The 15,097-nt window shown below is 43.1% G+C and overlaps 1 protein-coding gene across 1 annotated transcript in view; it reads right to left on the bottom strand.

The window, feature by feature from the left end:
• Window positions 1-15,097, bottom strand: part of aacs (acetoacetyl-CoA synthetase) — a 129,734-nt gene that overhangs the window by 9,321 nt on the left and 105,316 nt on the right. The window contains exons 13-15 of the mRNA XM_055655660.1: window positions 14,242-14,355; window positions 12,046-12,171; window positions 3,955-4,024 (exon numbers count right to left, since the gene is read on the bottom strand). Of these exons, the coding sequence (XP_055511635.1) occupies window positions 3,955-4,024; window positions 12,046-12,171; window positions 14,242-14,355 (310 nt within the window). The remainder of the gene's footprint in view (window positions 1-3,954; window positions 4,025-12,045; window positions 12,172-14,241; window positions 14,356-15,097) is intronic.

Genomic DNA, 15,097 nt, shown 5'->3' with positions numbered 1-15,097 from the left:
GCATATCTTTGGGATGTGGAGAAGAAACCAGAGCACTTGGAGGAAACCCATGCGATCACAGGGAGAACGTGCAAACTCCACACAGCTAGCACCCGAGGTCAGGATCAAACCCAGGTCTCTTATGCTCCACAAGCTGCCCCATTGTGCTGCCAATGTATAACCAAAGAAATAGGCATGAAAATCATGTATAACCCACTATGTTTAACAAGCACTGTATCCTTGTGATGTCCAAATAAGGATGATATCTTCCATCATCCTTTTATTATTTAATTTCCAATGCTGTCCATCAAATCTTTGCTTTTGTTCCAATCTTTGCCCCCGTACACTCTCTGTACCTTATTGTACCTTGTTTTAATCTCCAACCATTTCCATTTCTGATGAGAGGTTATGTTTTGAAGCATTGATTTTGTTCCTGACAGCATTTCCTGATAACATGATATATATCTGCATGAACAATCCTGAGACGCTAGTACACTTACAGGCAGGACTGAACATCAGAAAGCTGGTGAGATGCCGTTTTTTAAAATCTAACATGGTCAAAATCTGGGCATGCTTCTGTGATGTTTCAATCAAAATATTTGCCAATGAACCTACAAATTGTTTAGTTTAGTTCAGTTAAGAGATACTGCTTGGAAAACAGGCCCTTCTTCCCGCCGAGTCACCAACGATCACCTGTACACTAGTTCTATGATATCCTTGATTTGCATCCTACACACTAGGGGCAATTTACAGAAGCTGATTAACCTACAGACCCACACGTCTTTAGGATGTGGGAGGAAACAAGAGAATCCCGAGGAAAAACTCACGTGGTCACAGGGAGAACGTGTAAACTCCACACAGACAGCATCCCTAGTTAGGATTGAACCCGGGTCTCTGGTGCTGTGAGGCAGCAGATCTACCACTACACCACTGTGTATTGAAACTAAATTAGGGTTGGGGACTGGACTTTGTGCCTTCCCCCACAGTGCTATCCATTGTGGGGGGATGATTTTTTGTCTGTAAGGTAATCCTGTTAGTCTTTGTCCAAGATGGCTGCCGTGAAGGGAGAGTGGACGCTGGCGCGCTTTAGCTGCCGCTGCTCTCTCTTCACATTGTGTTTTTGATTTTTGTTTTTGGACTGAATTCTGTTTTTAATTTGTGTTTCTGTGATGTCTTTATTATTTATTTTATTCTGATTATATGTTTATATTCCTGTTAACCTATGTAAGGTGCCCTTGAGATGTCTGAAAGGCGCCCAATAAATAAAATTTATTATTATTATTATTAAATACAGGAGAGAGGAAAGGAAAATTTCCTCTGGCACGGTGCCGGTGACACGGGTTCGATCCCGACTACGGGCGCTGTCTGAACGGAGTTTGTCCCTAAATTGTCCCTAGTGTGTGTAGGCTTGTGATAATGTGCGGGGATCGCTGGCCGGTGCAGACTCGGTGGGCTGAAAGGCCTGTTTCTGCGCCGTATGTCTAAACTAAACTGAAACCTGCATAGACCCAGCCAAATTGATATAATGTCAGAGACCAAATCGATAGTGATGACTGGTTTTGGCAGTTCTCCTTTTCTTTCTCTTTTGATCCTTTTACAAAGTTAGATTAAGGATATCCTGATTGCAGATTGGATTAAATAAGACCTTAAAAACTTGTCCTAATTTAATTGTGTCCATGTCTCCCACGTTTCAGGTATTCTGCCTCATCTGCGTATTTTTGAAAGGGAATGCTTGCCATTCAGCTGACAACACCACTATTTTGCATTGTAAATTTTGCAAATAAGTCTTATTTCTTGAAGGAATATTTTCCACAGTGCAGAACGTTTTATAACATAAATCAGAACAAAAAAAAATCAACTTTCCAAGAAGTTTTATAATTTTGGTACAGACAACCGTAAAAATTTATTATTAATAAAGAAAGTGATAAACCAAACCATCTGTGCCCATGCTCAAATTCCAAATGTAGCTCTTGATAATTGTTCGAGCCATATAGACACATACAGTACAGACACAGGGGCTTTGACCCACTCTGTCCATGCTGATAGCTTTGCCCATTGACAGGAATCCTTTGCCCACATTATGTCCATATCCTTCAATGCCTTGCCTGTGTCTAAATGTCACCTAAATGTCTTAATTGTATCTGATTCCAACACCATGGGACAGTGGCGCCGCGGTAGAGTTGCTGCGTTACGGCGCTTACAGCGCCTGAGACCCGTGTTTGATCCTGACTACGGGTGCTGTCTGTACGGAATTTGTACGTCCTTCCCCTGTGACCGTGTGGGTTTTCTCCGAGATCTTCGGTTTCCTCCCATACTCCAAAGACGTACAGGTTTGTAGGTGAATTGGCTTGGTTAAAGTGTAAATTGTCCCTAGTGTGCCTAGGATAGTGTTAATGTGCGGGGATCGCTGGTTGGCGAGGAGGGCCGAAGGGCCTGTTTCCGCGCTGTATCTCTAAACTACACTAAATCGCTTCAGGCAGGTATCTACTTGTCAGATATCAACCATTCTCTTTGGCAAATTCTTTCTCCTCAAATCCCCTTTAAAACTCCTTGTTTTACTCACTTTAAACTCGTGCCATCTTGCTTTTGATGCCATTATACAAATAAGATTTTGACTTCCACCTTATCGACATCTCATAATGTATTGGGTGGCCCCTCCATCTCCTTCCGCCCAGCGAAACCAAGCACATTCTATCAAATCTCTCCCCAGTGGCGCAATGGTAGAGCTGCTGCCTCACAGCGCTCGAGACTCGGTTTCTGACTACGGGTCCTGTCTGTACGGAGTTTGTACATTCTCCCTGTGACTGTGTGGGTTTTCTCCAGGTGCTCCAGTTTCCACCCACATCCCAAAGATGTGCAGATTTGTAGGATAAATGGCCCTCTGTAAATTGTCCCGAGTGGCATATTGGGATAACTAATGTGAACGGGTGATGAATGGTCGGTTTGGACTTGATGGGCCGAAGGGCCTTTTTCCATGCTTTATCTCTAAACTAAATTAATATCGAAACTCTTCCAATCCTGGAAACACCTTGGCAAATATCCTCTACATTGTCTCCAGTACAATCACACCATTCCTATGGCGTGGCACTCAGAACTGTGCACAATATTCTAAGGGCAGTCTAACTAGTATTTTGTTAGGTTGTAAAATAGCATTCCAACTGTGCATACCACCCTGATCTATGATGGTAGCATCCCACAAATAGTGTTCACGACCCTATCTACACATGTTGCCACATTCAGAGAACAATGGACTTGAACTATAAGATCCCTGTGTTCATCCACATTCCTCAGGGCCTTACCTTTTAATGTATAGGACCTACCCAAATTTAACTTCCCAAAATTCATCCACTTGCATTTGTTGGGATTACATTGTAATCACGTATAGTTTAGTTTAGTTTAGTTGAGAGGTACTGCGCGGAAACAGACCCTTTGGTCCACCGAGTCCTCACCGACCAGCGATCCCCGCACATTAACGTTATCCTACACACACTAGGGGCAATTTACACTTCTACCAAGTCAATTAACCTACAAACCTGTATGTCTATTGAATTGTGGGAGAAAACCGAAGATCTCGGAGAAAACCCACGCAGTCACGGGGAGAACATACAAACTCCGCACAGACAGCACCTGTAGTGGGGATCGAACCAGTGTCTCTGGCGCTGCAAGTGCTGTAAGGCAGCAACTCGACCGGTGCACCACTATCTGTCAACACTCTGCCCAACTATCTATTTGATCTGTCTTCTGCAGCCATAGACAACCTTCCACCTGCCACCTCTACGCCTCACCCCTCGGTGACCAATGATCCCGCAGTTGCTGCCTGTTCCGTTAACACTAATCACCTGGTGAAAGCTTGATGAAAATGTTATTGAAGCTTTCCCCAATGTAGACACACCTTGATACCATGTGTTTAAATGTGTGGCACCACGGTAAATACACGCTCAGAGAGGAAGAACAGTTTTAATTTCTCAAACCTACCTTCTGCCCAGCATCACGATCCCTCCAGTTTTGGGGTTTATTTTCGCGTAGTCACCATGTGCCCACACACCTAGGTTTGAACATCAATAATAGTTAACACAGCTAAAGCAGTCGATGCACTTCTCGTACAAACATTTATTGCAATTGTTGAATATTGACTGGGACTTCCTTCCTGTTAGTACCTTGGATGGGGCAGGATTTGTTAGGTGCATCCAGAAGCATTTCTTGAAACAAGTCGATGACTCAACTGGGGAAGGGGGCTATATTAAACCAGGGAATATGGGTGGTGAAGTGACCACCATTTCAAGGGGTGGGAGGGGACATTTTGGGAACCATGATCATAATTGCTTAAGTTGTAATATCTTTACAGATAAAGATTAGACTAGTCCTTGGATGAAAGCACTAAATTGGAGAAAGGCTAACCACAACTGCATTAGGCAAGATCTGGAGCAAGGAGATTAGGAGTGGCTGTCTGAGGCCAAATCTGCATCTGACACGTAGGAAACTTTTAAAGGCAAGTTGTTCAGAATTCAGAATCAGCAAGTTCCCACGAGGAAGAAAGACAAGGGTGGACAGATTCAGAAATCTTGTATGACAAGAGATATTGTAAGCTTAGTCAAAAAGAATGAGGAAGCAGGTTTAGGAAGCTGAAGTCAGGCAAGGCCCTTCAGGAGTGTACGAAAGCAGGAAAAAACTTAGACAAGGAATTAAGGGACCAAAAGGAGCCTTGAAATGACCTTGGCAAGTCGGATTCAGGTGAATTTGAAGACATTTAATACATTTATTAGAAGCAAGAGGGCAGCTTGAGAGGGTAATGTCTGTTCGAGGACAAAAGATGAAATATATGTCTAGGCAAGGTCCTTGATAAGTCCTTAGATTTGGTACTCATCAGGGAGAAGGACATAGAAGATGGTGAGATTAGAGAAAGCTATATTTACATTCTAGGGCATGTCGATATTAAGAAGGAAAAAGTGTTGCATGTCTTGGAAAAACATGAGGTGAAAAATTCCCCAGGAGCTGGGATCTATCCCAGGATACTGAAGGAAGCAAGGGAGGAGATTGACCGAAATCTCTGTGTCTTCTTTTACCATGGGCGAGGAACCAGAAGGCTGAAGAATAGTTTAAGAAGCCCAACAGGGATAATCTGGGAAGGGATAGGCTGGCGGGTCTTACATCAGTGATAAGAGGAGAGTCGGAAGAAGGATCTCGGCCCAAAATGCCACTTATTGCCTGTCCCACTGAGTTACTAACACATTTACAAAAGCATACCCTTATTAAGGACAGCCAGCATGGTTCTGTGCAGGGGAGGACCTGCCTCACAAGCTCGAAGCAGATACGATAGCAAAGAGGCATTTAGACAGACGTGTAAACGGGCATGGAATAGAGGGATATGGACCATTAACAGACAGGTGAGATTAGATTACATTGACACTTGGTTCGCACAGACATTGTGGGCCAAAGGGCCTGTTCCTGTGCTGTACCGTTCAATGTTCTTTGCAAATTAATTACTTCAGAACATTAACCTCATATTCATTTTGATTGCAAAAGAATAAATTGTGCATTCAGTTACACAACGTGATTGTTCCTCTTCAAACCAATTAAAGAAAGAAAACTAACAGTCTGCATCTGGTTTCTTTTTTCAATCATATAATATTTAATTTTAAAGGATATTGGATTATATCACCAGTAAAATATTCACATGCGATTTAAGATTTATATTTGCCAAAAATGTCTAAGATTTATTCTGTGTCGTCTGTTTCCTATCAGGGATGTTTAAACATTATTTAGTGAAGATAGATTGTTGCAAATGACAAAAGAAGCCATTCTCATGCTTTATTTATGTGTTTGGGAGTTGCAATGAGAAACGACAGCGAGACTGTCAATGATCACTGCAATAGAGAGGAAATCAGACAGTAACTTTGGGAGTGTATACATGCAAAGTGAAATGTGGAAACAGGAGGTTGCTGTTCGTAATTCCCCAATTCTTTCCTACCTGTCCTATCCATGTACCTGTCTAAATGCGATTTAAATGTTGTGATAGTACTTTCCTCAACTACCTCCTCTGGCAAATTCTATAATTTTATCCAATCTTTTGCTACAATTTCAATATCAGGTCCATAACAGGGGAAGAGATGGCCCATGGCGTTCTATTGTTGAGGTAGGATTGGAGTTATGTTGCTTAGTTCAAGAACTTGATAGTTGGTGAAAAGTACGTGTTCCTGAGCCTGGTGGTGTTGGGTTGAAGGAAAGAGAGAAGAGAGCATGGCTCCGATGGTGGGGATTCTAGATGGCACCTTGAGGTAGCACGTCATGCAGATGCTTTTCATAAGCAATAGGAGCGGAATTCGGCCCATCAAGTCTACTCCGCTGCTCAATCATGGCTGGTCTATCTTTCCCTCTCCACCCCATTCTCTTGCCTTCTCCCCGTAACCCCTGGGTAATGGAGGGGAGGGATGAACCCGTGATAGGCCAGGCTGAGTCCACACTCCCTGCATCCTCTTGCATTCCTGTGTGTTGGAGTTGCCATATGAGACCATGATGCTACCAGTCAGGATACTTTTAACAGTATACCTGTGGTGCAACATAACTCTGGAAATTAACCGTTTCAGAACTGGGTGAGGGGTGTGGAAAGATATGAAGTAGGTATATTCCTTTTCTTTTCTGTTCTGTTTTTTTTTTTTTCTCCTCCCCTTTTTTGTCTATTTCTTTTTTTTGCTCTTCCTTTCTGGTCTTCTCTTTTTTTCTGCATTTCTATGGGCTCTTTCTCTCCATCTATCCACAAACTACTAATTGTTCACTTCTGGGGCCTACACATCACTACTTTCCTTAATCTCTTCTTTTCTCTTCTTTTCTTGCGTCTATTATTTTTCTATTGTTAAATTTAAAACAAGAAGTTGTACACGAAATGTATTACGTTATGTGCCATGATTAATACAATTGTACATTGCTTCTAATAAAAATATTGGAAAAAAAAACAGAACACCTGTAAAGGCTTGTTAAGAGTATTCCGAGACATAACCTCTTTAAATGTCTAAGGAATCAGATGCACTGGCATGCCTTCATTATCATTGTATCTATGTGCAGGGCCCAGGAAAGGCTATCCAAGACGTTAATGCTCAAGAATTGGCAGTTGCTAATTTTTTCATCGCGGTTTCATTATTTAGTTCATGATTTGGATCATGTACTCAATATGATGTTTCACGTGAAAATGGTGCCCATATTGTACTGGTGCAGAGCAGCAATTACGTACATGACAAATAACACTGGCACTCAATAGGCGGGCTTTCCATTGGTTGAGGCTTACGTGGCTTAACTTATTTGTTAATGAAAATGGAGAGGCTTATTGTAATTAAGGTTTTTTTTTTAAAGACTAGCACATAACAACATCAATTATATTACAATATTATATTACAATATTATATTTGCAATACAGATATAGCACAACACATGCATTCTAAATATTATATATATATTAATAGTGTGTGTGTGTGCGCGTGATAGCACGTGCGGCGTGTGTGCGAGCAATTTTGGAGTGAGCGTGTATTAAATTTATAATTATTCATCTGGCATTTGATATGCTTTATAATCAACAGTGAGGACTGAATTCTTGTTTAACCAAAGTACCATCAGACATGCTCAATAAATCCTAAGCACTTGTAATTCTAATAACTCTTCTAATTGATTGCACCATTATAGGCATGGTAATAAGTGGCTGTTTCATTCTGGTAGAATTGGACCAAGCAGGGTTGCACTCATTTTGCAAATAAAGTATTGTCATCACGGGCAAAACTCAGCAGGGAGACTGCAGTCAATAGGATCACCAGAGATTGCGCCAAAACAGATTTGGTGCAAGGACATGCAAAAGCAATGGCTTTGATATTACAGATGATTCTGGGATCAGCTACAAGAAAAAAAAATCTTGCAAGGGATGATCAAATCCAAATTAGAGCCATTTAGAGATATCAAAAGACTGGGCCCTATGTATAATGTTGGCAGCTGTAGCTGTAGACAAGATGGCCACCTATCAATATTGGGCCTAGTGTGATTAAAATCTAATGCTCGGGATGTTGCCCTTGGAGATCCCAGTGATCTACCCATTCACAAATCCTAAGAGTGAATTTGGGATGATTTTGCACTGGTGGTACTTCCCAATTGTGAGTTGGCCTACTTTAGAGATACAGCGCAGAAAAACTGCACTGACCAGCAATCCTTGCACATTAGCACAATCCTACACACTAGGCTCAATTTACAATTTTACCAAAGCCAATTAACCTACAAATCTGTATGTCTTTGAAGTGTGGGAGGAAATCGGAGCACCCTAAGAAAATGCATGCAGGTCATGGAGAGAACGTACAAACTCCATACAGACAAAATCCATAGTCAGGATCGAACCCGGGTCTCAGGCGCTGTCAGGCAGCAACTTTCCTGCTGCGTCACCGTGCCGCCCGGATCTGGAGAAGGTTATTCACGCCCTCTAGATTAACACTCTAGTGAAGAGCATTTAAAGAAATAAGCGGAAGTATTAAAATGAGGACGATTGAGGAGAGAGAACCACAGCTACCATTCTTATCTGGCCTGGCCCAAGTATGATGCCTGACCCACCAATAGTGTTGACTCTTAATTGTTCTCCCTGCTCCCCCACCCCCTCACTGCAGGGGCAAATACGATATACAAAAATGGACAACTGATCCCCTAAATAAATAAATATACAAAAAAAAAAACAAAGAAGGGTTAGTGCAATGACACAGCTATACACCATCCCTGTCTCCTCCGGAATAGGCTCTGTGATTGATCAAGCAATTATATTGTCATTTAGAACATAGAATGATGGTGAGGATTATTGAGCTGTCAGAGGAGGTAGTTGAAGCAAATGCAATAACAACATTCAAGAGCTATTCAGACAGGTATATGGATAGGAAAGTTTTTGAGAGACATGGGCCAAATAAGGGGCAATTGGGACGTGTAGGTGGAGCATCTTCGTTAACATGGACGAGTTGGGCTGAAGGGCTTGTGTCCTTGCTGTATGAATCCATAACACTATGGGCAATGGATTGGGATGGGCAACATTGAGAAATATCTTCCCCTCTCATTTGACCGAATCCCAAGATAAAAGAAGCCTGCGTTCAATGGTCAGTGATGTTCCACGCACTTTATTTGTAACAGGGGCACATTGAAATACCCGGATGCCCGATATATCTCTTGTTGAGGCAGAATGGCATAGCAACTCCATGAGAGGGTGAATGATGGTAAATCTTCCTGTGACATACAGGAAGGAGTCAAGTGATGAATAAAATGTCTCTAAAGTTCCCTGCAACGCTTTCCACACTCCAGATGGCAGAGGCAAGGTCACAAACTTACAGCAAGCAATTTCCAGAAGGACAGAGAAAAATGCTTTAAAGGCAGCCTCAAATCATCCTTCAAATTGGTGCAACATCCTCAGCAACTGCATGGAATTCCTGTTTCATGCACCTGGAAAGTCTAAGCTCTTTGAGTCTTTATTCGAGGAGCACAAGTAGGCCAAATACAGTGGAAGCATAATGCCATAATCCTGCTAACATCTACCTGCGGTGGCATGTGAGGCTCTTTAGGCGACACAGTGGCACAGCTGGTAGAACTACAAAGCTGCAGTGACCGCTGCGCCAGTGACCAGGGTTCGATTCTCACCTTGGGTGCTACTTGAGTGGAGTTTGCACGTTCTCTCTGTGACCCATGGTCTCCTCCCCTATCCCAAAGACATGTGGGTTAATTTGCCTCTTGAATATGACCCTACTGTGCGGGGAGTGGATACGAAAGTGGAGTAACCCAGAACTGATGTGAACAGGCGATCGATGGTTGGCGTGGACTGGGGTGGGCTGAAGGTCCTGTTTCCATGCTGCATCTTTCAATCAATCGCTCCACAACGCAGGGAATGTCATGGAAGCAAATTATTTTCAACCCTGAGAGACTGCCTTTGAATAAGAACAAGGCAGTGGCCCCAGAAAAAAAAAAAAAAAAAAAATCACAAGAAGCTGAGGAAAAATATTTTTTCTTCCTCTGCAAGGCAAGGCTACTTATTGTGACAATACTGTAATCAGCCAAATTACAGTATCCGGCTGATATTATAGCAGAATGACCAGATGATGATTGGATGGTCTACCCATCTAACATGTAGGCGATCATTCTGCCACAAGTGACTGGAATTGACTTTATGCACAGAACCTATATATAACTATCCTTCACTCCCTGCACAGTTTCCGGATCATTTGCCCAGCATTTTTCTGCTGATGTTCATGTTTATTCAGTGTTGAGTAAATTGATCTTGTCTGGTGAAATGCCTCAGTTCTCCAGTTAGAATATAAGCACTTTCACAGAGCACAACATGCTCTCGGCACAAAACATTCCATTTAAACAAACAAGATCTTGTTTTAAATTGTTGTTCCATCTCAGTCCTGCTACTTACATCAGAAGTTGGCATGGGGCAGGCGGATATATTTCCATTTAGTACATTTGCAACATCGTGAACAATTGTTCAAATGTCAGGGAGCCTCCAAACCATAATCCCACATTGATTTGAAGGCACCAAGAAGCCTAGTGAACCTCCAGCCATGAGTTGCAAAAGCTCAGAGCACACCAGCATGAGATCATGTGATAGGGGGTGGAAGATTGCAACCTTCACGTGGTCCGCCCTGTTTCGACGAATGCAATCAACCCGGCGTGCACAATCAAATAAGATCAAATAGAACAAGTTGTCCTACAACTTTAGGCTGTGCACGCCATAGGCAAGAAGATGAAGATAAGTGATAGGAGCAGAATTAGGTCATTCGGCCCATGAAGTCCACTCCACCATTCAACCATGGCTGATCTATCTCTCCCTCCTTCCTCACCCCATTCTCCTGCCTTCTCCCCAAAACTTCTGACATCCGTACTAATCAAGAATCTATCTATCTCTGCCTTAAATATATCCACTGACATGGCCTCCACAGCGTTCTGTGGCAAAGAATTCCACAGACTCACCACCCTCTGACTAAAGAAATTCCTCCTCCCTTCCAAAAAGGGTTCGCGGGGCAACCAGCGTCACAGCGGCCTCTGCAGTCCGTCTGTCTTTTTTTATTTTATTGTCCTGTAGAGTGTATAGTTTGTCGTGGTTTTTTGACTGTGTATGTGTGGGGGGCGGGGAGGGTGGGTGGGGGAAACTTTTAGATCTCTTCCCTGTACGGGGACCCGACCTTTCCCTGTTGGGTCTCCGTTGCCGTTGGGGCCGAGCACCGTGGAGCGGATCTAACAGGAATGACAGCTCAAGTCACGGAGCCGGCGGAGCTGCAGACCTACCATCGTAGAGCTGGCCAGCTTCGGAGCGTGGAGAGCTGTGGTGGCGCGCTGCTGCGACCCGACTCCGGTGGATGGTGACATCGGGAGCTCGCGGGTCCCCGGTGTGAGACCGCTTTGCGGTGCACCGGCAACGGCGACTTCTCCTGCTCGAATTGTGGGGTTGAAAGTGACCTGGAGCGGGGCCTTACATCGCCCGGCGTGGCTTTAAATGGCCGCGGACTTGCTAGCGCCCGCCAGGGGCTCCAACATCAAGACCCGGGGCAGGGCCTTACATCGCCCGGCGTGGCTTTAAGTCGCCGTGGGACTTGCTAGCGCCCGCCGGGGGCTTTGACTTTGACTTCGGGAGAGGAATGGAGAGCAGGGGAGAGACAAGACTTTGCCTTCCATCACAGTGAGGAGGAGATTCACTGTGATGGATGTTTGTGTAAATTGTGTTGGTGTGTGTCTTGGTTCTTTTCTTGTATGACTGCAGAAACAAAATTTTGTTTGAACTTCATGTCATATAAACGGTATTGTATTGTATTGTATTGAAAAGAGCATCCTTTAATTCTGAGGCTATGACCTCTAGTCCTAGACTCTCCCACTAGTGGAAACATCCACTCTATCCAAGCCTTTCACTATTCTGTACGTCTACACTATTCTGAGGTCCCCCCTCATTCTTCTAAACTCCAGCGAGTAGAGGCCCAGTGCCGTCAAACGCTCATCGTATGTTAACCTCCTCATTCCTGGGATCACAGTTGTTCACAGTGAAAGATAAGCAGTGTTAAACCGTTCAGCTCATACCTGCAAATTTAGCAAAGTACGCCTTGTGATATTTGCTGCCACTCTCATCGTTCCAGAAGCATGTTGGTTGACAAGGAAGTGGTTTGGTGCACACCAGCTCTCCACTTTCACCCCACAGAACTTGTCCTAGAGTAGAAACAAAACAATATCAATGTTCCCACAAATGTTATTGCTTTGATGAAACCTCCTTTATAGGTTGTGTAGACAGGAGCTGCAGGTGCTGGTTTAAACCGAAGATAGGCACAAATTGCTGAAGTAACTCAGCGGTAAAGGCAGCAGCTCTAGAGAGAAGGAATGGGTGATGTGTCGTGTCTGAAGAAGGGTCTCGACCTGAAATGTCATCCATTCTTTCTCTCCACAGATGCTGCCTATCCCGCTGAGTTACTCCAGCATTTTGTAGTCTATCTTCTTTATGGATTGTTTCATACTGTTTGCAAATGATCATTAACTTCTCCACAAGAACAATTAATCAGCATTGTGGCAATCATGTACACCTTATTACTTAAAAGCTACATTGCATTATAATTAATTTAATTTTTTGTCACGGTTTAGGTTTATTATTGTCACGTGTACTAAGGTACTTAGGTACTTTTGCACCCAAACAGATCGATTAATACCATACATAAATACAATGAAGTTAATTTGAAGTATAAAAGATAGAACAAAAGCATTAAAGTTCTGATTGAATTGATTGATTGATTGAAAGACACAGCATGGAAACAGGCCCTTCAGCCCACCGAGTCCATACCAACCATCAGTCACCCGTTCACTCTGCTTCTGTCGTACTTTTTCAACCACTCCATACATGGCTTGGGGCAATTTATAGAGGCCAATTAACCTACAGTCCGACACATCTTTGGGCTGTGGGCAGAAACCAGAGCACCTGGAGGAAAACCACACAGTCACGTGGAGAACTTGCAAACTCCGCAGAACTAGCATCCGGGGCCAGAATTGAACCCAGATCTCTGACGAGGTGAGGCAGCAGCGCTACCAGCTGCGCCACTGTGCTGCTCCAGCCAAAGTTTTTTCTTATCTGAACAGAACAGATGATTGGAGTTTCAAAAGAAGAAAAGATATTCAATATTTGCCCAACAATTATCAGTAAAATTATGATGGGCAACAGTTTTAAAGGTTCTCCAATTAGGCACTAAATAGGATCATCGTGCTCGATATTGCAGAAATGGCAGGAAGATGATGAATTCCTTCCCAAGTTCAGGTTTCTCCATAAATTTGAGAGGCTGAAAGAACAACAACGAGGTGACTCGGGGAGGAGTGGAGATGAGGAGATGAGGAAAACACCAACAAAAAATGGCCCAGAGGAAGCAAGGGTTGCTAACACTTATTCAAAGAGAAAGAGAAGTAACAGCTTGAACTGGGAGTGGAAGAGAAGGGTTTTAACAATGGGATACAGTTGCATTGGGTGGAATTCCATTCAATGTAGAATCTGCAAACTCACCCCCAGAAGTTGGATGGAGTGGTGTGTGAGGCGGAAAGTACAGATTTGGCATAATCATCAAGTGCTTCTGTGGGAGGGTGTGTGTTAAATATACTGGAGTTTGGAGTGGCACTGTTGTTGCATTGATGGTTCAAGTATCAAGTTAGAAAACAATGTTCAACACAAGGTTTGTTTTGCAAAGCAAAACTTGGCCCTAAAAGTACGTTTATCATCTTCCTACCATTTCTGGATTGGCCTGGTTCGTGACTGATGGGAGATATGATTTGGGGAAGAAGCAGGAAGGACAAAAGGCATTATGTTCTGGAGGAGGAACTCCACAGAGAAGGGAAGTTAGGGGAGGTGATTGCTTCACGACCAAGGATGACCAGAAGAAGAGGATGGTGCGCTGGAGGCTGGTGAGGAAAAGGGAGGAATGCAAGACTGTGAGGAACACAAGATAAACGGGGAAAGGGATAAGGTCATGAGGATTTTACAGATCAGGTTGGGGATTTACAATTCAATCAATGATGAGAATGGCGGCTAGGTGGAGGTGGTAAGTGCTTGATCATTTGGAAAACAAAGTGGAGATATGGAATGAGAGCGAAGAGATGAACACTGGTACATAAACATAAACGGACAAACAATTTCAATATGTGTATGAACATATGGATTAACGTGATGAACGAGCAGATCATAAGTTTAAAATCATCCTTTATAAAATCCAAACAGATTATTAAGAAGAGATGTGAAATTGTGCTGACTTTCTTCATTCCAGATTTCCACAGCCATTCCCAGGTTCCTTGCTTGTATCTCTCCTCTGTAGACAGGAATGGTGAAGTTCTGGCCCATGAAACATGAAATGATGTCTGTGCCACCTGCAGGAAATAGAACAAAAACATTTACCATTTTCAACATAGACTCCCTGATGGGGCTGCACAGCGGTAGAGTTGCTGCCTTACAGTGTCAGCCACTCGGTTTCAATCCTGACTACTGGTGCTGTCTGTACGGAGTTTGTACGGTCTCCCTGTGACCTCCGGGTGCTTCAGTTTCCTTCCACACTCCAAAGACGTACAGGTTTGTAGGTGAATTGGCTTCAATAAAATTATAAATTGTCCCCAGTGTGTAGTGCCAGTGTCCGGGGTGATCACTGGTCAGCATGAACTCGGTGTGCTAAAATAGGGCCTGTTTCTGCACTGTATCTCTAAATTCTAAAATAAACTCTAAACAGATGTAAACATTCATACTACTTTCCTTAAGATAGCAACTAAGTTATACATCTCAATTGCATCTTCTTGTCCATTCTGCATGCATATGTATTTGGAACCAAGTATTGAAAATATATCAAATCTTAATATCTTTTTGGGATGTAGCCATAAACATTGTTCATTATAAAAATGCTGCATGTGAGATCTACAAAGAAAGGTAATCAATTTTCCACTGGACCACCTATACACAGATGTACTTGATGCACCTGAGATGCAAGACTCCAGCTAGTCATAGCATGCATATTGCATCCGGCTACTCAACTCACAAAAACTGTTCAGATGCAATGCAAACATCTGAACTGAAATTTTGAAAGAATCTTTTCGGAATAGATTTTATTTCAACCACTTCTAA

The sequence above is a fragment of the Leucoraja erinacea genome, chromosome 25, assembly GCF_028641065.1.
Source record: "Leucoraja erinacea ecotype New England chromosome 25, Leri_hhj_1, whole genome shotgun sequence".
NCBI lineage: Eukaryota > Metazoa > Chordata > Chondrichthyes > Rajiformes > Rajidae > Leucoraja > Leucoraja erinaceus.
Note: the sequence above shows the minus strand (reverse complement) of the source record. Positions and strands in the feature narration are given on the sequence as shown.